Source organism: Ovis aries, chromosome 2 (genome assembly GCF_016772045.2).
Source record: "Ovis aries strain OAR_USU_Benz2616 breed Rambouillet chromosome 2, ARS-UI_Ramb_v3.0, whole genome shotgun sequence".
In the NCBI taxonomy this organism is placed as follows: Eukaryota; Metazoa; Chordata; class Mammalia; order Artiodactyla; family Bovidae; genus Ovis; species Ovis aries.
Window position 1 is genome coordinate 226,911,407 of NC_056055.1, and position 24,442 is coordinate 226,935,848.

Below are 24,442 nucleotides of genomic sequence, written 5' to 3' on the forward strand. Positions count from 1 at the left end.
TCCTGCAACTAGAGAAAGCCCGTGCAAAGCAACAAAGACCCAGTGCAAAAAGAAAAAAAAGGTACGGAAGTGCAATCCCACCACAAATTTATAGAATGGAATATTTGTGCAGAGTCCTAAAAATTACCATAACCCTTAAGATTCTGATTCAATGTATCTTCTTCCAATCAGTCTAGTTATCTCTTGGGATTGGAAAACCCTGGTCTGTCTAGCTGATCTTTGAATCTTTGTCCAGCTGAGGTTCAAGTCCTTGTCCTGACTTCTTGCTAAGGCATCATAAATCATAAGTAAGACTGCATTCAGCAGCTGCTCGGTCCCATGAACCACTTTTAGTGGCAACTCTCCCACTCTTCAAGAGGGAACCAAATGCAAAGTAATTGTATTTTTTTTTTATTTCTATGAACAACAAAAAAAATTGTATTGTTTTTTATTTCTATGAACAACAAAAGGCTTCCATAATTTCACATCTCATTGCTTTTAAGAGCACATATATTACAAATAAAGAAACTCCACAAACTGTAAAGATTAGTATTTATCAACACTTTTGTACACATACACAAATATTTTAATATAACAGTATCTGAAATGTTATTCATATAATTTTAGCACTGTCATAAGTAATACCTAAAAAGGTTCTTTTAAATTTGGTAAAAACCATATATTTTACAATCTTCTATTTACATCTGAAATATGCTTAAATGTTACAAAAACATTCACTTTGACCTTCAAAATATGTGTGCGAGGACGGGGTATTGAACATAATGTGACGACAGCAGACTTACAGTCAGCTTTTGAATTACACATTCATTGGAATTTCATAGCAAATATTCAGCTTGGCTTGATCGACGTCACTCAAAGGAAAAAAAAATTGTAAGAAATGTGCAAATCTGGAGACTGGCAAAATTCTCAAGCTAGCGAGGTAAAAAACAATACGAACACCACCATAAAAACTTCAAATAAATTAAATGTTATCTTTCTCTTCCCCGAGATTAGCTGCAAATTCAGAGTTCCCTTGAAGGAGGAGTGTCCGTCGCTGCGGACTTCTCAAACTTCTCCACTGGGTGAGACAGAGACCGTGGGCAGAGAGGGAGCCGCCTTGTTAATTACTCGAGTGCAGGTTCGCTCCACTCCTCGCTTTGATGGGTCGTCCCGGTAGGTAATCTTCAGACAGGACAAAACACAATGCAATAAAAGGATAATAGAGAGGTCTGTGTTAATAACTTCAAATACAAGAGCAAAACCCAGAACACTGACTTAAAAATTTCCCTACAAGGAATCTGCAAATTTTGAAAATGCTCTTATCAAACTTCTTTGAGTTTTTTAAAAAATTATTTTAATTGGAGGCTAATTACTTTACAATATTGTAGTGGTTTTTGCCATACACTGACATGAATCAGCCATGGGTGTACATGTGTCCCCCATCCTGAACCCCCCCTCCTGCCTCCCTCCCCATCCCACCCCTCAGGGTTGTCCCAGTGCACCGGCTTTGAGTGCCCTGTTTCATGCACTGAACTTGGACTGGTGCTCTATTTCACATAAGGTAATATACATGTTTCAATGCTATTCTCTCAAATCATCCCACCCTTGCCTTCTCCCAGAGTCCAAAAGTCTGTTCTTTATATCTGTGCCTCTTTTGCTGTCTCGCCTATAGGGTCATTGTTATCATCTTTCTAAATTCCATATATATTCATTAATATACTGTATTGGTGTTTTTCTTTCTGACTTACTTCACTCTGTATAACCTGAAAAGCTTTTTTACCCCAGCCTACATCTCAGCCATGTTGACCAGATTTAAAGTAGTTTCCTGATTCTCTTCAACTATCAGATATGTTTTTAAATGTGAATGACTCTTACGATGTGTTTGAGTAATTCTGGAATTTTATTTTATTTGCAAAAGTCATAATAAGTATTGTCAAAATCTGCCCCCAAAGAAAACATCTGAAGCTTCATTTAAATGTTTGCATTAATGGAATAGGAGGAAAAGAAAATTTACCTTGACCTGATTTTGCTTTCGAAAATAATGTTAATACGCCCTAACTGTACTTCCCTGTCAGATCTGTTCAACTAATGATATGCGAACACAATAACAATACCAGAAGCCCCAGGCACCTCTAAAACCCTGGTGCAGAAGAGGCTTAATGAATATTTAAAATTCCTGTTTTTCTCACTGACTTTACACATTACCAGGCTTTGGCTCTCCTGCTTTTCCGGGAGACAATGGCTTCTCTGTCCCCACAGCGTCCATGTACCTTATACTACCAATAAGTTCTCCTTATGATCAGTGTCACAAGCTCTGTTTAAATGCATTGGCAAACAATGTATCTGAAACTCAAAAAACAACTTGCCTTTGGATCTGGCCTGCTTGGCACCATAACAGAATAGATGTGTTCCCTCCCCTGTTTTATTTTTTTTTTAATATTTGCTATCCGTTACCAGCGTTGACTTCACTATGCTGTCATCCTTTTAAACGTTGAAACAGACAGCAAATCAGCATCTTATGTTTCACCCAATAGTTACATGTATTACTTTGGCCTCCATTAAAAGAGGCTTTTATGGTTTTTGGCCATTTATAAAATAGCTTGGCATCCTGGCTGTCTGAAAAGGTGCTGTCTGAAAAGTGACTGCCTGCTTGTCACTTTAGCAGCTCCGTGTCCACATCCCCATTTTTACACATGAGAGTCTACTTCATCCCGCTCCATCCCACTCCTTATACTGAAGGTTCTTTCATTAAGCAGTGGCTTTAGTATTTGCCTTTTACCTTAGACTTTTCTGGACACTCTCGGAATGAAGTGCATAATCAATCCTATTTCTGTTTTTCTATGTCTGTCTATCCATTCTAACTCTGTTTCTATTGTTAACAAGTTTAATGGCAGAATTCCTCTCTTCACTGTAATTATACATGTATCTGTTTCCAGAATACTCGGATGAGTATTGAGGTATGTAAAGGTCTTCATGCGTCGCAGATTAAGGCTCATTCATGCATTATAGGATTATGCTAAAATTTGACTACCCTTCACTCTACTAGAGTGCCAACCCAAACATTAGAGTCAAATGCCTTTTTAGGAAAAATATTGAGGAAAGAAGCAAACATTTTTTGTTATAAATCTGAATTGAGATTTACACCCACTTTTTAAAACTACTTTGGACTTTAAGGACCCCATCTTTTGCTATCTCTGACATTACAACCAACTCAAGACAATTATCAATATTTGTCATAAAGATAGCTCATTTTGCTGCAGAACACATAGTTTTGCTATGGTTAACTTAAACTTATGGTTGATAATTATCAATTAAATAGTGTCTCTTCTAGAATCTCCTCTTTAGAGTTAGAAGCGAATATTGTTTTCCTCATTTTAATCTAAGATGGAAATGTGGAATGGCCATATAAGAGTTAGACATTTTTAAGGAAAACTTTTTTTTTTTTGAGGATATCACGAACAGTGTAGTCATTGTCCATATATAAAATATATGTGACAAATCACTATAGAGGCTCAGGACCAGGAGAAAGTTTATCTTTCCTGCCAACAGATCTATTTCTTTTGCTAAATAACAAGACCTGTGTAATCCATTAGTTTCTTTACGTCAGTTTCTAGGAAGCCCAGAGTCAAATTCTGCTTCTGTTAGCAAAAGTTTTCTAGAAAAAAAGTTATTTTCCTTCCTCTAAATCACCTGGTCTTGTCTCTGTTTTTTTTTTTTTTTTCTTTTTTTAGCCCTTTGAGATATAATGAATCTTCATTTTGGATACAAATGAGCTCAAATATATCTTAGAAGTTGATAGGACATATATTTTTCTCTTAAACGCTAAGCTGTTAATTAGCTTTTTGATTTTAATACGCTTTTGATTTTAATACTGACCTACCTTGAAATGGAAACAAAGTTGATTTAATTAAATAAGCATTTACAGAACACTTGCGACTATGGAGGTGTCTGGGGAAAAGGAAGAGGTAGACCAGAAGGCCACAAAGGACAGAGTAGACATAAGGAAAGAAAAACATACCACTTTTGCTTACAGTACTGAGGGAAATACTAGACACAGAGGAACAGAAGCTGTATAAACATGGACCGCGACAGAGCTGCCAGGAAAAAAAGAGAAAAGCATTTTTGCCCAAAGTTTCAAGGTCAGATGCAATTTACAGTTGGAAACAAGCATTTCTTTGTCATCTTTTCCAATTGCTTGTTCTTTTTGTTTCACTCTCAGATTTATGATTTCCCCATCTGTTAAGGCTTCACTCCTGAGTATTTAATTCCCATCACCCCTTAACAATTCCACACCAACACTTTCTCCACTAAAAATCCTATCCGGGGAGATTTTTTTCTTTGCAACACAAGTCAAATAACCATTTCTTTCTCTAACTGCTATGGAGAACTTAAAATGTGGGTAGAAGGAGATGGAAAAGAAGAGAAAAAAAAATTAATCAGAATAAAAGAAGGGTATGACACATTTCATGTTTTGTGATAGTGTTATTTACTAATAACACTAAACACTATTTTCCATTTCAGGAAAGGAGAGGGAATTAATACTTAATGAATGGCCACCATGCATGAGGCACTACTGGGAGGTTAGCTCAAGTTCTCCCCCTCATTATTCTATAAAGAACACATCTAACTCCTTGAAGGGACCATGGGTGAAGAGACGTCCAGGTGGAGTGTGAGGGCTGATGGATGCTGGAAGTGGGCCCAGACAAACTGAACTTGGTTTTGACCATTGGTTCTCAATACCCCCCAAAGTAGTGATTATTGAATGTCCACATTTTGTGCAGTCTTATGGAACATACTGAAATCATGAATGAGTTGTTTGTGGAATGGAGGGTTAAGTTTATCCCAATCTGCATATCTTCTAGGGGCTCAGCCTCTGTAGAGGCAACCTTGACAATTAAAGTCCAGGACCCTAAGTTCCTGCCTTCTTCCTGAGAATGGTGCAGAGACCCCTAGTGGCAGTACTGTGGAACTGCACATCCCAGCCTGGGGGTTGTGAGGTCCTGAATCAGGGGCGTTGGGCATGGTAATAAACTCTAGCAGGAATGTCACCCAGCGCTCTTGTTGTCTAATTAGGCATCATCTGTTCTAGAAAACCAACACACATCTGGTTTGGATAAATATCTCTGAAAACTGGAAAGCATCTGGGTTCTCAATTTTCTTTTTCTACAGATTTTTCTCCAATCCGATCTCTCTCCTTTGAGTCAAGGGGTGATGTACATGGGGGAGAGAACAGCTCAGCAACAAGGTGTCGGGAAAGTGCAGGGATTTCAGTAGCAGGAAAAGAAAGAGACTCTTTTCTGTCTTTGTGGCATGGGAGATAAAAATGGGCACTTCCTATGCACAGACGGGGAAAGCCTCACCTGCTCATTCATGATTGCCGAGAGCTCGCTGAGCATGTCCTTGTAATGGGACCTCAGTTCCTCCTGGTACTCCAGCTGGTCCTCCTTGATGAGGCGCTCATTCACATCTAGGGCCTGGCCACATGCATCTGCAAATTGCCTTTAGTGACAGCAATAAGCAAATTAACAAGCAACCCTAGAATGTGGCTTCCCTGGTGGCTCAACTGGTAAAGAATCTGCCTTCAATGTAGGAGACCTGGGTTTGATCCCTGGGTTGGGAAGCTCCCTTGGAGAAGGGAAAGGCTACCTACTCCAGTATTCTGGCCTGGAGAGTTCCATGGAGTGTATATTCCATGAAGTCGCAAAGAGTCCGATACCACTGAGTGACTTTCACTTTCTTTCACTTTCAGAAAGTGGCAATTTAGAGACTTTCTTGGTGATCCAAGGGTTAAGAATTTGTCTTGCAATGCAAAGGAGGTGGGTTTGATCCTTGGTCAGGCAAACTAAGATTCTACATATATGTGGGGCAAGTAAGCCCCATACACCACAACTAGAGAGCTCGTGCACCCCAAGGAAAGATCCTGCGTATACAATGAGGATCCTGCATGCCTGAACTAAAGCCTGACACAGCCAAATACATAAATATTAAAAGAAAACAAAATAAGAAAGTGGCAACTTGAAGTCAGGCTGCTGATAAACTAGGCTATGGAGGAGAGGGTCTGTCAGGTGGCTCCCTGGGGGCATTCATTTATGACGCCCTGTCTGAAGGAATTCAAGGAAGAACAGCTCAACAGAGAAAGTCTTACCTGAAGATTTCCTTCAAAAGCTTTACTTGGTTGTCAGGGTATTTCTTTGCATTGGTTTCTTCAAGAAAAGCCCGCGCATAGGCCATTGGTCCAGCATTAACCTATTGGGGAGAAGAGAACTGGCTAAGAATGGTAATATCTCCTCCATGGAGTCCTCTCCATGGCTAGAAAGAGGAGCCTGCACCATGTGGCCCCCCTAATTCTCTCACATCCCCTTGTATCTGTCTTATCTGCTGTCTCTAGACCAGTCAGTGAGCTGCTAGAGAACGCATCTGAACTCCACACTTCATTGCCATCCTTCCTAAACTTCAGTCGTGTGGCCACCATGTCATGTTTTTGCTATATCCACAAATTCGGCAAGCATTGTTATTTTCCTAATAACTCTGAAAACTAGACTCATCTTTATTCACTTAAATAAATTCAACATCTGTGAAGTCAAATTTTTTGCTGGGCTAGTCACTTTTTCCCCTATAAACATTCCAGCAAACACACAGCTACTAATAAGAGACATTCCATAGTGCTCGTGATCTTGGCATCGTGCCGGGAACCACTGTTTTATCGTGTCTCACTGGACAGTCTGGCAGATTCTGGTCCAAGGAGGGACTTTCTAGATTTGCTGAATGAAGGCACAAAGCCAGGCCCTGGGCATGCTCACAAGCATGTATAGGCTCTCATTAGTGAAGGGGTTTGTATTCTTTAGAGCTTATGATCCTTGCCTGTCACTGTGGGGCTGGGAAGCATGAGGTGAAAGAAGGAGGAAGCCAACGCTGTATTTGAGGCATCTTCAGGGGGCTTTGATCACCAGCTGCTGCCCGCATGGTAGAGAGGACGAGCCATACAGAATTCTTCCCTTAGTTTCTTCGGATCCCTCTCAACCTTCCTCTGCTCAGCCATGTGCTGAGGGAAGCTGTGCCATTTGGAGTGAAACAATGGCTCTTTTGCCTTCTGGCTTTAAAGAAATTATTATCATTGAGTCAGCCATGGGCATACAGACAAGGGGTGGACAGGGAAGAGGAGAGCCAGGCCAGCATCAAGGTCAGTGGTACTGAGTTTTCCTTTGGCCTCAGCCTCCTGCATGGCTCTGTGCGGCACTGTGGCTGGCCTGCCTTTATTTAAAATTTTAATGCTTTGTTCAACCTGGTTTTGTGAAGTTACTTTTGATTTTTAGACATGGAGCATTAAAGTAGTATTTTATCTTGATTACTGAATTTTTTGATGCTCCCTTAATTTTGTGCCCAAGGGAGATGCCTTGCTCACTGCACCCTAGTCTCAGCCCTGTCAGAGTATTTAGGCCCATGGCTTCCTCTTTGCAATTCCCCAGTAGAAACTGTGTCTGTCTATCATGAGTTGGCTCTCACCTCTCTCCCTTCTTCCACTAACTCTTCTCTCCCCTGAGTCTTCGGGTTTGGGGAGGGTGATAGTCCCTCAGTCTTATGCCCCAGTGCCTGCCCTCTTTGGTTTTCCTAAATACTGCTTATACATTCTCAAAAGAGTCTATTTAATTATATTCTCTTCATTTCCTCACTGGGAACAGGCCATCTGCTTCCTCTCAGGACCTTGACATAAATACTGATGCACATTTATGAATGAATAAACATTTGAACATTTTTGGTTTTGAACAATTTTATAAGTCTGTCCCTGACAGATTTTAAAAAGCCATGCTAATTCATTCATTAATTCACTTGTTAGAACTTAGAATATAGAGCACAGTTTATCCAGAGAAGATGGGAAAGGAGAGTTGAAAAAAAAGTTTTATTTTAGCTAAAACCTAAGAAAGATTTTATCTCTAGGTGTTTGGCACCACTAATGTACCTCCACAAGGAAACAACATTTTAAAGATTCAGATAAAGGTGTTGGATGGTATCAAAAACAGAAAAATGTCTCTTATACTCTTTGTCAAAGAATTCCAAGGGGCATCATTTTTGTACTAGGCTCCACTGACCATGTGCCTCTCAGCTCTGGGTGGCGCTCACCTTTACACTGACACTGCCTTGGAGTTTGAGCTGCAGTCTGATCATATCCACTTCTTCCATCGTGCAAAGCTGATTAAGCTCGGAAACTTTCTTGGACATCTCATCAATCGCCACTTCAATGGGATTCAGTTCTGTGCTCGACTGGCTGACGACCTGTATCCTCTTCTTCACGTAGGGGAACAAGTGACTCGCTGCACAAAAGCAATACAAGAGCATTTCAAGGTCAAGGGCTAGTGAAAAGTCACGGGTTCCCCTGAAGGTCAGGATGACCCCGAGTCTTTGCACTCAGAGCATTCTATCCTGCATGTTCTCTATGTATGTGAGCTATTTTTCTCCTGTGTGCCATGCTCTCACACACCTCTTACTTTTCTCCCAGCTACTTTTGCCTGGCATGCTCTTCCCCACTTCACTAGCAACATCTCCTCATTGCCAAGGCTGGCCTAGACCTTTAGAGTCTCTAAACACTGAAAAGATGATAGTTTCCACCACAACTTTAGTTCAAATAAAAACTACATTGAGTCACAATAAAGAATGCTTAAATAGATACTGAACAGCACATACTATGGGGCTTCCCCAGTGGCTCAGTGGTAAAGGATTTGCCTGCAATGCAGGAGATGCAGGTTGAGTCCCTGGATTGGGAAGATCTTCTGGAGAAGGAAATGGCAACCCACTCCAGTATTCTTGCCTGGGAAATCCCATGGACAGAGGAGCCTTGTGGGGTCACAAGAGTCGGACATGACTTAGGGACTAAGCAACAACAAGCATATACTATAATAACTTTGTTCTAGTTTCTTTTTTTATTACAAAAGTTCTGGTAAAGTTTACTGAAGGTGACTGTTTTCTCATAGTTTGGATGTGGCTGCTAGCCACGTACCTACTGCAAACCCAGGATTGCTCACCTCTGAAGATGCCTTGAGTCTCATTCATTCAGATGCCTGTGTTCATTCCCCACAACCCAAGACTGCCTTAAGTTCCTCTCTGGGGGGGGGGGTTCCCATTTCATTTCTCATGCTGGGCTCACCTAAAATTCTTGCTTTACTTGGCTCTTTTTTTCCTATCAGACAGTTGAGCGCCTTGAAGGCAAGAACTGTGTTTTATCTATTTGAATGCTCAGAACAGTGTCCAACACCTATAGGCACTTTTTGAATGTCTGTGGAAAGGATGACCAGCTCATAGAATAGATCTAGATAGTACGGAAGGGATGGTGGAGGAAATCCCTCTGCATCTGTTTCACAGATGAGAAACCTGAATTCCTGAGTGCTTTAGAATCTTGCCCCAAAGCACACAATTCTGAGAGCAGTTGACTCTGCAATAACTGAGGGTAGGTTCAGGGAGAGAGGAGAGAAATGCTCAGAGTGCCTTTCCCAAGACAGCATGACCATCACCACTAGAAGATCTAAAGGGAAGTGGAGGATAAAGTGACTTTAACTCTATGACAGTTTCTGTTTTGGCTGACTTGTCAAGGGTATCTTGTTTCCAAAGAGAAGGAACAAGAGGAAGTCTGGGCTTCCTGGTAAACATTTTCAAGTTAGCACATGTTGGGTCTTGTCTGCAAGATTGAGGGGCTTCCCAGGTGGTGCTAGTGGTAAGAATCTGCCTGCCAATGCAGGAGAGGTAAGAGATCTGGGTTCGATCCCTGGGTTGGGAAGATCCCCTGGAGGAGGGCATGGCAACCCACTCCAGGATTCTTGCCTGGAGAATCCCAGGGACAGAGGAGCCTGGCGGGCTACAGTCCACTGAAGCCCGCCAGACCTGACTGAAGCAACTTAGCGCGAATGCATACACGCTGCAAGGCTGAAGGGTCTTGATTTCCCGAGTCCAGCCTGACCCAGGACCCTGCAGGGGGACATGCACTTGGGGACCGGCACCTACTTGTCAGGACGGTCCTCCGCTTGCACTGCTCCTCCACGCCACCGTGCTTCTTGCCCGACAGCGTGAAGGGCGTCTCAAAGACGAAGCGGTTGATATTGTGGTGCATTTCAAAGTCTGTCTTCCGGTCCTCTATTTCCTTTTCCTCAAAGAATGGCGTCACATAGGTCACCTGGATGTAGGCGTATTTGGGGTCCAAATCCTTGGGGTTCACCTGTTTTAACACATTGTGGGCAGAGAAAGAGTGGTGGGCCTGGGGTGCGCCTGGAAGAAAGGCGGGGAGCCCAGTACCCCTGCAGCTTGGCGTCCTGAGCCGTCCCTTTTCCCTTGGATGAAAATGGCCAATGACATCATCTGAGGGCTGGGTGAATGGAAACCACAGAAAGAGTAATTGGCTGGACTGTGGTCAAGCAACCAGATGGTGACAGAGCAAATCGGAGCCAGCGTGCTAAGTCCCTGGGGCTCTGAAATAAAAGTACTCGGCTATGACATAATATTTCATCTTTTATTTTCTTTCTTTTCTGTATTCAATATCTTCATCTTTGGCTTGAATCAAGCGTGTTAAGAGTGGAAATATATCTCTTTTTCTGTCTATAATTAGCCATGTAACCTAGACTGGAGCCATGGGCTATGGGCTTGTAATGTGTTAGGAGGTTTCTCACTGGTTTAGAAGATTAACTGATAACCTGTCACGTGGTTGCAAACATTTTTCTTTTCAATTCCTCGCCTTCTCTAATCTGCAATAAGTTATTCTATATAACTGTTTAAACTAACTCTGCTTTGGTGAGCAGGCTTGACAAATAGCATGGAAAACAGGCAAAAGGTCCTCCCCGCTCCCTGCCTCTTTTCTAATGATTTTTTGGAGAGTTTTTAAACTTCTTCCAACTTTCTCCATCCGTTCACCCATCCACTGCTTATCTAATTCAGGAGATTTGAGGAGGCTCGTGAATTAATTTGTAATGCTACTGTAGGATGGATATAATTATAACCATTTTTACAGATTAAAAGATGGAGACTCAGAGTGACCAACCAACTTCTCAAGGATGGATCACCATGCGAAGTAGTAGCATGCTGGAATGAAGGCTCCAATTGTTCTGACACCAAATTTGGTATTTCTCTCACCACTAGGAGCTGCTTCTACTTTCCATGTAGGAGGGAGACCATGACAGTGGTTTGAGTTTTGTCTCTCTTTAGGGGGAAGGAGTTTGCAACTTTCAAGTTAAGAATGAACACATTTGTAACAACTTCCGCCCAGATTCAGAAATCTAATCTTATATGCAGATGGTATATCCTTCTAAATACCAGCTTTGTAAAAGAGGAAAAGGATAAAAGACCTCTTTTGTAGCCCAACAGAGGCCAGTAGAATAGAGCGCAAACTGTCTTCTCTAGCTCCATTTTCCGTCACATTCTTCTATCCAACCTGTGCTTCAAAGACCTCCGGTTGCTCAAACACATCTTCCCCTAAACACCCACCATCACTGCATGTGCTGGTTTCTCAGATACCCTTTGCTTCCAGCAAATACCTTCTCACCTCTCACCTTACAATCCCCAGCTCAAACATCATGCCCTCTGTGAAGCATCGCCCAACCAAGAATGAGCTGTTCAGGGAGCCCCCAGCCCTGAGCTTTCCCTGTATGACTTGAAGGCGTAGACCGTGTCTCCCGTGGTACTTCACTGCACTGTATTTAACTAGCTCTTTGCACACATCCTCCTTTTCCTAGCCCCGTGTGAACTGTGAGCTCTGGAAGGAAGAGACTGTTTGCCCCAGCTCCTAGTTCTGGGCCTAGAATGCAGTAGGTATTCAATTAAGGTTGGCTAAATGCATAAAAGTGTATTAGAAAGATTCTGAGTAATCTCATTAGAGGATGTAAGTGTGTGCTTTCTGGAGCCGGAAGAAGGTTAGTTGGATGTTTGTAGCTTAGTACAATGGGATTGGCAAGTCTGGTACTGTCACAAGAGGATAGATTTCAAAATTCTTATGACCCAGGAAGACCTCCATGACTGAATAAATAATTTCTTGCTATTTTCTCCCAGCCCATGATGGGGCTCAATCACTTTAACCCTTTGGCTGCTATTCAAATGCAAACAAACCATGGGAGGGGGGCAGGGGCTGGTAAATTGTTTTTTAAGATTATCTAAAAGCTACTCAAATACACATGTACAAAGTTTTCGACTCTCCCCCCCCATCACCAATCAGTCAACCAATAAACAACCAACCAAAAGAGCTTAGGTGGTTTACTTTGCATAGTCAGGCAAAAATTTAAAACTTTAATACATGTAGTAAAGAATAAAGGAAATCAGTTCTTGCATCTGCACGAATATTCTCCTACCTTATTGGAGTCCTGGATTATCTTCACATTGTCTGCTCCGAATTTATCTGCATAGAGCTTGAGCAGTCTTTGAGAAATCTCAGAGAGACCTGTCAGCTTAGGCTCTTTATAAATATACTCTTTGCCTTCTTCTTCTTCAAAAAATCCCTACAGAAGACATATAGTGAACCACCAGTTTTACTAGAGAATTCCAACTGCAAGTCATGAGCTAAACAAAAACCATTTACTTAGATATTACAGCCAGGTTTTTGGTTGTCATCCATGCCACAGGTTAGCTCCCTATAAAATTCACAATCAGAGAAAAATGAAGTGAAGAAAGCACAATATCATATTAGAATCAGTCATTAATGCAAATATTCCCCAGTCAGACCAAAGAACCTCCAGAGGTACCTTCCACATATTTTTCTCTATTAGTAGAAATCACGGGTAAGCCCTGCTTGTTATATATTTTAGGGGAAGAATGCCCTCCTGTGGCAGTTTGGTGTAGGACACAAAGTCTGGAGTACTCTGGTATTTTTTTTCAAAGAGAGGTATCATTTTTAATCAACACTTCTGAAAATCTTGGAAACTAGCACAGGAAAAACTACAGGGGCACATGAAGGGATCTAAATGGGTTGATCCGCATCCCACATCCTCTGAGATGAAAGCCATAACAGAAATTACTTGTGTTATGCTCCCTAGGACTGCTACTTTAAAAATTATTTTACATTAATATTTCACGAGGGGCCCGATGCAACTCAGCTGTATGCAATTTCATCATTCAATTCACTTTACTGATAGATTGCTTACATTCTTGCAAAGCTAGACCTCATAAGATTGAAAGTAGTAAATTAACCATGTCATCATTTTTATGTCATGGGAGCAAGTAGATTTTAAGCTCTGTTAATTTATTTATCTGTTTTGGGGAAGGGAAGATTCCTTTGAGGATAACGGGGGCAATCTTTATAATTCTTTCTCACTGAAGAGACACAGAGGCCTTTTTTCCTATGGAAGACATGTGGCTTCAGATAACTGGAGAAAGTCTGCAGTTAAGAACCCAAGTGCATCTGGAATCTTCTGGCTGCAGAGTTTACCCTAAGGAAGCAACTTAAAGAAAAAATAATTTTGTTGGCTGTGTTGGGCCTTTGTCCTTGCGCGGGCTTTTCTCTAGCTGCGGAGAGATGGGGCTGCTCTCGCGTTGGGATCATGGGCTTCTCACTGCGGTGGCTTCTCGTGTTGCGGAGCACGGCCTCTAGGGCGTGCGGGCTTCCGTAGTTGCGGCAGATGGGCTCACGAGCTGTGGCTGCCTGGCTCTAGAGCTCAGGCTCAGTAGTGTCGGCCCATGGGTTTAGTTGCCCCGTGGCTTGCGGGATCTTTCCAGATCATGGATTGAATGCCGTCTCTGGCAGGCGGATTCTTTACCACTGAGCCACTAGGGAAGCCCAGGAAATAACTTTTAAGGGCTGAGTGAAGATACTAGAGGTCATAAAATATCTCAGCTATACTTTTTTTTTTGCTTGTTTTATATTTTTGACCATTAAAAACATACTCATTATATAAAAAATGGGTAAAATATTCCAATGCTGGTTTCTTTTTGTTTCCCCCACAGCTAATGTGAGGTGATCTAAGAATACTGATTACAACTCACATCGGTATGGTGCTTTATATATTGCAAAGCGCTTTCACTGGTGTTTGACCATCACGAAGAGTATACTTGGTATCATAAATGGGCTGTAACTGACGACAAGGAACAAGGCACATTCACCAGCACACTTCCTGTTAAGCAGGTAATCGCCTGTTTCCTTGCTGTTTCCCTGATCGACTCTGGGCTTTTTGAAGGCAGGAACGTGTCTTGTTCCACACTGCGTGTCCAGTGTTTAGCACAGTGCCTGGTCTTAGAGACATCCCTGCTCGTTAGTTGAATGAATAAACAGATGAATGAGGCAGTTCTTAGAGAGCATACATCTTAAAAGCATGTATTTGCACTTGTATTTACACCAAGTATAGCTTGAAAAGATTCCATTGTTTTTGGTACAGGTGTTTTTATTGAACAATTTCTCTGAGAAATGTTCAAGACCAATATAGCGGATTGTGAGTACCTTGACTACAGACTGCTAAAACAGTGATGTGTGATGTTAAAAGCATGAAAAGCCTCTCCTTATTCTTCTGGACTCTGTAGGGGTAGTGAGGTCTGATCCTATCCCACATGATTTCCAGCCTGCTAGGTTTTTTTCTGTTGATGCTTTATGGAGTTTTGTCTGATTCAAGGTCAGAAGTAAGTGGCTAAAATTGACAGACTGACACAAAAGAGAACTGACTTCTGAGGCCATCAACCAGAATCCCCACAGGGCAATAGCTCAAGCAACATTTACCACTTCCATTTCAATGAGAAAAGTTTCCAAATTCCAGGAAAAGATTTTTTCATCAAGGTGTGAAAACTAGCACAAAGAAACATTTTCACTGTGAATTTTTTCCCCTAACAAATTTCTGAGTCCAGAGTTAGCAGAAAAGGAGTGGTAAGAACAGTATTGTCATTCGTATGAACTTTGTGGCTGTGGTCTTGACCTGTGACTTTCTTTCATTTTTACTCCTTGGTCTGGAGGATGGGAAATAGTACAGACTTAAGACTTAGGAGACCCTAAGGGCAGTGCCCAGGACACAACAGGCTATCGGTGATTGTTGGCTACGAGGAGGATAACAGTGATAACAGTAATAAAGGAAAACATTGTCAAAGCAATCTGAGTTCTGGCTGATATAAGGCAAGGCTTCCCTGGTGGCTCGGCGACAAAGAATCCACCTGCAATGGAGATACAGGTTTGATCCCTGGGTCAGGAAGATCCCTCGAAGAGGAAATGGCAACCCAGTCCAGTATTCTTGCTGAGAAAACCTCACAGACAGAGGTGCCTGGTGGGTTACAGTCCCTAGGGTGGCAGAGTTAGACAATCCTGAGCACACACATATACACACAATATTAGGTAAATAGTTTAACTGAGCTTTGAGTGCTTAAAAATACATACTCAAGTTCTCTTGCTTGGGAATTATACTTTTCCTTATTGTAAATGGACTACTATGATGCTTATTTTGGTATTTTGGTAAGTGATTGATCAGAAAGAATTATGATTAGAATTAATCAATTTATAGAACATGGAGATACAAACCTATTGAGACTGTTTTATAAAATGAATAGAAAGGACCTGGTGTAGCAGAATAAATGTTAATTTGCTATCTGCCAGAGTTTGTGTAAGAGCTTATGGAGCCAGAGAAATGGCAGCTCTGAAAATGGTTAGGATGTGAGCTTGCCTTTTACCCAAGGAAAGCATTAAAGCAAAGCCCAGTGAGGAACAGGAGACTATCTTAAGGAAGTTTAATGCTCTGTCCATGAAATAATTGACTTATAAATAAGGACCCAAGGTGAAGAAAACCTAGAGGCAGTTTCTCTTTTGCTTTTGCTCTGAAGTGATGAAAAAAGAGCATTTCAAAGCATCAGGAAATGTGACCTCTGCATTTCCCTAGCTAGTCTGACTTTTTAAAGTGTCACTTTACACGGCAACAACTCCCTGATCTGCTGCGGTTAGGAATCAGCATGTGTCCTAGTTAAACACGGACTTGGAGTCAGTAGAGTTAACATTCACAGATTATGAAACTTCAAGGCAACAGGTTACGATAAAAATATACTTCAACAAATTGACAACAAAATCACCGGCTCCTTCTTAGATGTTTTGGTAGGTATTTCAGAATCCTGCAATAGCTCTAGATCATTACTGGGACATCACATATAAGTGCCCCTGCTATTATATTCCACTGATTCAATGCCCACAGAGGAATGCATCCAAAGAGGAATCTAGTGTATAAAAGACGGGTCAGAAAATCATAATAGGCTGAATACTAAGAAAAGAAAAACTTCACAGATGCAGAGAAATGGTTTCACAGAAATATGAACCCAAATATGAACACAATTATTAGTATATATATGTTCCTCAGTGACTTTCATATAAGAGGGGAGCCAGAAGGGTATATCATACACTGACATGAAGGTGATGGTTGTACACAATACAAATGCTCTTTTCTCCGACCCCCAATCCCCTTTTCTATCAAGATTTTAAAATGTATCTACACCCATGTAGGCATGATTGAGAATCACGGAATCACAGAATCAATCCTTTGATGAATAGAATCAAATTCCCCCAGGCCTTTTACTCATTTCATCCCAGGGCCATCTGATGTTTTAAGTTATGCAATGAGCATTCACTTACTTGCTTTCATGCTAAATACCAGAGCCTAAGGATTTCATTGATTACAGTGGTTGTTTGATCACAACTGGCAATTCATTACTCTTAAAACGAGTACTTCAGGGACATTTGGGGGGATGTTTCATGTAGTCAGCTCTGTGTAAAATTTCCATAGTCAATGATGCCAGGGTGTTGGATTACAAAAGTCATGCTATGCAAGACTTGCGTTTTTAAAGTTCTTGCCACAAAAGAACAGTTGCTGAATTCTTTTCCAGGGTCTGGCTCACAGCAGACATAACATTACTCTAGTCAACCCTGTAAAGTGAAAGCACTAGGCTACAGGGGACACTAAAAAATATTTACACAAAGGCCTTTGAGGAGGCAACGAGGTGATCACATATTATATTCCCATAATCCTTGGAGCATGATTTTGAGACATCAGTTTGAATATTAAAAAGCAAATTTTACAGGGACATAAGGTATTATGATGAAAAGGAAACTATGTCTGACCATGGGGATTATGCTAGTGAAATAGTCAAGGTTTTCTCTTAGATTTTTGGCACCTTCATTCTGCACACGTTCGAGGAATGTGCCAATCTATTTGGTCATTTCTTTATCATCAAATATGAAGTGACATGCATTGCCTGCTGTCATTGAACACAATAGGTCACGTTCTCCGTTTGGTGTCTGGGGACAGGTATCTAAATATCATTTGAACAGTGGTGACTGAGGAGTCATCAAAGTGGCTGTTTATCACAATGACCTCCATTAGCTCTCCTTTGTTCAAAGGCAGCTGGGGTTTGAGTTTACAGAGTACCATGTTCAGGCATGTACTTGGGTCTGCAGATTTAACACGACACTTTGCTTTTTAAGCTCACTTTGACTTTCAAATCAAAGACAACTGAGAATACTAGCAGCATGCAAAACAGTCAGGTGCACAGTCAGCACACTTTACTGAGAAATCTGCAAAAAGAACAAGGTTAGGACATTTGAAAGTAGCTCTCTCCCATCCTTCCCCTTTCCTCCCGAGTCTATTTAGTTAGAGGGGTTTCCAAGTATTCTTTTAGTAGGTGAGTTAAGGACCCATGACCCCAGATTTACAAATGAAGGTAGAAAATGCTGATATGGTATGGATAGGGGAAGGGATTTAAAGAATTACAAAAAAGTATGTACTAGTCAGAGAAGCAGAGCTGTGGATAATGTGTGAATATTGAAAGAATTTGCCTTGCCAGCTGGGTTTCCCTGGTGGCTCAGACAGTAAAGAATCTGTCTGTAATGTAGGAGACCCAGGTTTGATTCCTGGGTGGGGAAGATCCCCTCGAAAAGGGAGTGGCTACCCACTCTAGTATTGTAGCCTGGAGAATTTCACGGACAGTGGAGCCTGGTGGGCTATAGTCCCTGGGGCCACAAAGAGTCAGACACAACTGAGCTATGAACACTTTCACTTCCAGTTCTTTTCAAAAATAATTATTTGAGCCACACGAAATTGCCATCTTTGTAAGTAAAAAATGCTTGAAATCCTGTGTCACAAATCTCTAGGTGCTATCATGTTACTGCCTTTGGCTTGTCCTCCAATTTTTTTTTACATAGATTCTTTTTACAGCTCAGGAGACTTAACCTGATTTACTGTAGTTTATCACTTATACTGGGAATTAATACTGCCACCTTTAAGAATGCTCAGAGCTCACTACTAAAGAGAGTCCTATTTCTCCACAATACTCATTTTATTTGGAAAATGCATAGTCCTTTAAGGACCCCAGAAGATACCCACCAATGGCCGTCACTACAGCTTTTGAAATTCTGCCCACTGTTTTCTTCGTAATCAGCTGCAACTCTGGTGGCCTGAACTGAGCAGGCAAGTTCCAACAGTTAGTCTACTATCCATATATATCAAACATGTGTTGCCCATGTTTCTCTGTGTGCGTATGTGTGTGTGTGTGTAGCTTTTCATACTACACCGACCTCTGTGCTGAAAGATATTAGATATGAAAAGCCAAGTATACATTTTTGTAATTCAGATAACTGGAATAGACACAATTTAGTTCCAGAAATGCAGGATGACTGCAAAATGAATGGAAGTGGGATTATCTTACCTTGGTACTGAATGTTTATTTGCACAAAAAAGTTAAGGTTCAGTAAAACCATTCGGAGGGAAGTGTGAGGCTTATTAGGGCATGCAAATGGAGAGAGAGAGAGAACTTACCACAGCCTGGAACAATCAAGACCAAAAGAAGAAAAAAGTAAACATCTGCATTAAAATCTCATTGGAAAGGAGCATAATTGTTTCGTTTCCACCTGCCTAGTAACCAGCATCTTAGACGTTGGTTGGAGAAACCATCAGGTAGGCATTCTGGTCTCCATGACCAGAGAATACTAATGGCAGTGCATTACTTTTTCTTTGGAAAGATCGCCCGAACAGTTGTTGACTCACATCTAGGTTTGCTGAACTCACATCTTGTCTGTCACTTCTGTACTGCTCAGTTAGTTTGTGGCCATTCCTGGAAAACCCTTGTCTTTCTCCTACAATCCCTCAGCTCCCACATTCCCTTCCTGATGGGGTTTTCTGCCATTTTTCTTGTGAAGCTTTCATTAAGGTCAAGACTTATTTGTTTTTTCTTTACTGCTGGTTTGAAAGATCATGTCCTTTTCTCTCTCCTCCTCTCCTGCAGATTCCCACATTTTTCTCTCCCAGTACACACTCTCACTTCAGATGGTTCAGATTCTTTTCCTGGGAATTCAGAAATGTGTAAACTTAGCTTCTTTCTGTACGCTGTATCCACAGTCCTGATGCTCTTGTGCAAGTGGGGGAAATCTACATTGGGTTAATTTGTTTACGGTAAGTGGCTACACTTTTCTTTCCAGGGAGACAGCAGCTGTCTTGATTAATTCAGATTTTAGTTTTTAAACTGCCTTTGGTGATTATAGGACAATGTATATCTTCCAAAAGACTTCAGTGGTAAATGATTTAGAATGACCTTGCTGAATTTGATGCCTTTATCTGCAGCCTTAAAAGAGTGTGAGGAGGATAAGAACCCATGTGAAACTGTGCTTTACATGAAGGGAGAAAAAAATGGAAGACAGAGGGGCTGAGAGTCACTCCAACTGTGAAAATAAAAGGATGGAATGATTCTCCATGAAAGTAATAGTCTGAAATATGCACGCTGAAATACATTAGGGTTATAAGCCCTCCAGGAAAGAAACAGGATGGTCCTTGGGTTTATCCCACTTAAAGCACTGCTCAGAGACATTCATAATTAATATATAACATAAGTTCACTTTACTTTTAGGCCAATGCTATGGCTAGCTAATATTTTCTATCTTGTTCATTATTTATGCAGTAAGCTGAGAAAAATCACTTTGAAATGATATTGACCTGTAGTATAAGAGACAAAACAAGCAGATTACTTTCTGTGGAGAAGCAGTGATGATTTGAAAGTAGGAGAAAAGAAAATGAATGATTTTAAAGTCAAAGGTTCATGGCTTTAATATGGTAGAGCCCCTAGGAACCTTTTATTTACTGGAATGTTATGGGTTGCATTGCTTAAGAATATTCAATTAAATTTCACTTTCAAATATGATGTAAACCTGTATTTAGACGTTTTGGAGAGAACTGGAGGAGGGTGCTGAAGAAGTGACGTCTTTCTTCAAGAAATTCAAAATCACTATTTTAACTCGATCTGTATTAGGACCCAAGGAGGGCTCTGCTCATTTATTTTTCAATTTAGTACATTTCTCTGGCTAAACACATAGACCCTCACACCTAGAGAAACACTCAAATATACCCAAATATATCCCTACCCTCACCCCACCCCCTGAGTCCTTTGGTACATATAGTTAGATGTCTCGTTAAGAATGAAAGACAGCAATCAACTACTCAACATTAAAGCTCATATTAATAGGAAGCTTACCTGCCCATAAAATGCCACACGATAGTAGCGACCGAAGAGTCGCTTCTCTGAATTCACCACCTCTGCAACTTTCAGGTATGACCGATGAATATCGTAGTAAAGGTCGGATAATTTCTGAAAACAGAAACAAAGGGTTTCATGAAGATGATGCCAACATAAAAAATAGAAAATCGTAAGTAATTCTCTGGTGTAATGAAGGATATTTGAACTAACTCCTGGGTTTAGAACACCTACTTTGAAGTCTCTCTGCTTCTCAAAGACTGCAATGATGGGTTTGTTGACATCAGCGATGAGCTCGTATCTCTCAGACTTCCAAAGAAACTCCACACACATGTACAGCTGCTCCACCAGGATATTCTGCAATTCCCCAAATGAAAATGAGATTTTACACAATGAAGGCTGTGTCCCATCCCTGAAAGTTGCTTTAGAAACTATTGCACCGTCAGTCTTTTTCATAGTGGGATTTCTGCATCCCTCATCTTTGTGACTGGCAGTTACATCCATCCCGGGAAGTATAGTGGTGTCTTCTAGGATTCTTCTCTTTCCATAACCTTATTAGTCCCTCAAACTTGCTAATTTAAATCTATGAAAAGTATTCAGATCTGTTAGGTTTTTTTTTTCCATTCCCACAGTCACAGGCTTAGATCAAACTCCTGTTTCTTCACACCCAGACACCATGAAATAGTTTGCAAGCCAAACTGTTTTCCCTCTCCAGTTTGGTCCGACTGGTCCTGTGTGTAGCTCTCTAGTAATCTTTCTCCCAAAGACATCAACCTGATCATGACCTTGCCACTGCCCCAAACCTTTCCAGTGCCTACGAACTGCTGCCTAAACTCTCTAGCATGACATTGAAGGAGCTCCAGAATCAGGTACCAACCTCCCTTTCAGTGGCCCTCTCCTTCAGCACCTTGGCATGGACTTGGCACTTTGGCTGTACCAGATGGTACCACACCATTCTTAGGATGCTTTGTAATTTGCACGCTTTTGCCTGTGATGTTGCTGCTGCTCTTTTGAGAACCTTAGTTTCTCATCTTACACTTTTTAAGTCCTAGCAAATGTCAAGACCCAGTGCAAAAGTCTGCAGAGCTTTTATTTATGTTCCATCATCTGCATTCTAATTATTGTCATGTAAAAAATTATTCCCTTTTTAACTGCAGCCGTAGATGATGCCTAGATTTAGCTACTGGGTCTTAGAGTGCTTGCCCCCACCTTGAAGGATGTTTATCTTTCACAAGATTCTAAACTCTTCAAGAACTGGGATTATGCCTTATTATCTTTGTCTCCCCAAATAAATTTGCCTTATTTATCTTTGTCTCAATGTCTCACATATACTAAGAGCTTAATAAATGTTCAACTGAACCAAATTATATACTTTCTAAAGCAAGTGGATAATACTGCTGGAATGTTTTCAGTGTCTTTTCAGAAAAGATTTTAAACAGTTTGAAATAGTTAATGCAAATGTGTAGTTACATTTACTATTTGCAACGTACATTAAATTAATGTACAGCCTTATGTAAGATTTCTTTAACATGTCCCCCAAGATTTGTTTTCTAAATCCTTTTTTAAACCTATGTAATATTATGAATAAAACTTAGGTTTTGAAATATTTTATTTACTTGAGGAGGGGAGCTCTATTTTCTTCACTTGAATTGTTGCTAAGTAACTCCTGGTAGAAAGCTTCTTTTGAAAAAATAACTGTAGTCTGCATACCAGGAGGTTTTCTGCAGAAACTAGTGAGACTTTCTGTTCAAGTCTACTTGCTAATAAATTTTCCAATGCACTAAAAAAAGTGACCAGCTCAAACAATTTTCAGCATCCCTTACCATATTTACCAAAAGACCAGAGCTTTCATATTTTGTAGAAGAGTGATTGTATAAATTTGGGTCCATCTTAGAGAATTAAAAGTTAGCTTAAATTTTCATTGAACATTACACTTCATCAGTGGACTCTGATAATCTATTAATCTAGCTTAATTTTAGCTTGCATTTTATTTTCCCTAAGTCATGTTATAGGGTAACTTTGATTTTGGAATGAGATCTTCTCCTTCCTACTTAGTTTAATGTTACAACTCAATGTATCTTCTTACTTAATTACAATATATTCTATAATTTTCATCTAACCTCATTGTATGGTGTGTCTTGCATGCCCGAATCTTCTTTCATTGCCCCTTCTTCTTTAATATTTGGTGTAATGCTCAGAAAAGCTGGCCAGCCCATAGAGAACATGCCTTAAGAGGACAAAGGAAAATACATTATTATTTGAGCCAAATCCTGCTTGGATTAGATAGTGACTTTGTGTTACATGATGTTACATGTGGTGGTTATAACACTCATACATCAATGAGATAGTTAGATTATGACTGTTGATAAATACTCTGCCAGGCAACCAGTTTTCCCTTTTTAATAATTTTTGTATTGTTCTCAGCTGACCTGCTTTCTCTCAGGAGCTATTATGGGATTATGGACAGAACACAGGCTTGTGGACTGATGTACTTCAATGTTCTGGTTTAACTAGCTTTTTGGAGTCTGTATCCCTTGTTTGTTAAATCAGAGACATTAATATCTAATCTCAAGGATGCTGAAAGGATTCAAAGCATTAGTATTTGAGAAAAAACCCGGTCATCACTGCCTTCTAAAGACAATACACAGTACTCGCTAACTTTCACTCTTTCGCGTTATTTAGAAAGCTTCTCAAGATTTCTTAGCTTCATGGGCACCAAGACTAAGAAAGATGGAACTCTGCAGATGCATATGAAAATAGTTGATAATAAGTAATGTGTCCAGACAGGGGTCAGATCAGAACGTTAAAGGAATATGAGAGGTTAAGAGCATAGTCTGGAGTGACAGACCGGCCCTTGAACATGACCCCATCACAAGCTAACCAGGGAGATCTGGGGCAGATTGCCTAACTTCTTTAGGTCCTATCACCTGTAAACAGGCAGGGATAACAGCATCTAACACATAGACTCCTTACTGGCAATTAATTGAGATACTTCCACAACACAGAACGTACTGCAGTTGCCTACCTTGGAGCAAGTGCATTTTAAGTTATAATTAATACTTTTGTGTATATTTACATTTTTAATAATCAGGTCATTGGCTACGTGACTGAATTACCACCCTAAAACATGCTAGAAGTGATAATGATAATAATTATTGCAATTGAATCTTTGTATTAAAAATTCTACCTTCCAACTTTTTATTAGCATTTTTGTTTGGTAATTAAGCATATTAAAATATATGAGGCTTGAATAGAGCAGGAAAAGCCATGACATAGTACTTCCTGGGTGATGATGGTTGTTAGTACAACTGAAGAAGCTGTATTTTCTGGAGTCATCTACACTCACCTCTATAGTTCTTCAATATCCACAGAGAATCGATTCCAGGACCTCTAGCAGATATTAAACTCTACAAATGCTGGTGGTCCAATGGTTAAGACTCTGCACTCCCAATGCAAGGGGCCCTGGTTCGATTCTTGGTCAGGGAACTACATCCTACATGCCACAGCTAAAAGTTTGCATGTCGCAACTAAAGATCACACACACCACAACTAAGACCCAACACCACCAAATAAATGTTGGGTTTCCCAGATGGCTCAAACGGTAAAGAATCTGCCTGCAATGCAGGAGACCTGGGTTTGATCCCTGGGTTGGGAAGATCCCCTGGAGAAGGGAATGACTACCCACTCCAGTATTCTTGCCTGGAGAATTCCATGGACAGAGAAGCCTAGTAAAGATTCGGACATGACTGAGGGACTAACACTTCCTTCTCACAAATGTTCAAGTCCTTTATTTTAAACGACATAGTAGGATGAGCCCTCTGTATGTGTGGATTCTCACTGAAGGAGTGGTTGGTTGAATCTGCAGATCTGGAATTCCCGCATACAGAGGGCCAACTGTCTTCTTATCATGTGTGCACTGCAGTGAAGGGACAGTTTACTTCTCTGACTTAGAAACATCACAACATAGAAATACATTGAAGACTTCAAATACATGCCAATGAGCTTCAGGTGTACGGCAATGAATACAGAT

General features: G+C 40.7%; 1 protein-coding gene across 15 annotated transcripts in view; it reads right to left on the minus strand.

Annotated features, from left to right (window-relative positions):
- Window positions 1-374: 374 nt before the first annotated feature.
- Window positions 375-24,442, minus strand: part of DOCK10 (dedicator of cytokinesis 10) — a 309,263-nt gene continuing 285,195 nt past the window's right edge. For 8 of the 15 annotated variants that reach the window (XM_060410412.1, XM_042244317.1, XM_060410414.1 and 5 more), the window contains 9 exons: window positions 22,533-22,639; window positions 20,647-20,769; window positions 20,413-20,526; window positions 12,297-12,443; window positions 9,970-10,180; window positions 8,098-8,288; window positions 6,125-6,225; window positions 5,340-5,478; window positions 375-1,161 (listed from right to left, as the gene is read on the minus strand). In XM_060410412.1, coding sequence (XP_060266395.1) covers window positions 1,045-1,161; window positions 5,340-5,478; window positions 6,125-6,225; window positions 8,098-8,288; window positions 9,970-10,180; window positions 12,297-12,443; window positions 20,413-20,526; window positions 20,647-20,769; window positions 22,533-22,639 — 1,250 coding nt within the window. In that variant the 3' untranslated portion in view covers window positions 375-1,044. Of the gene's footprint in view, window positions 1,162-3,997; window positions 4,074-5,339; window positions 5,479-6,124; window positions 6,226-8,097; window positions 8,289-9,969; window positions 10,181-12,296; window positions 12,444-20,412; window positions 20,527-20,646; window positions 20,770-22,532; window positions 22,640-24,442 lie in introns of all 15 variants that reach the window. The other 7 variants (XM_042244315.1, XM_060410411.1, XM_060410409.1 and 4 more) reach the window with 1 other exon arrangement.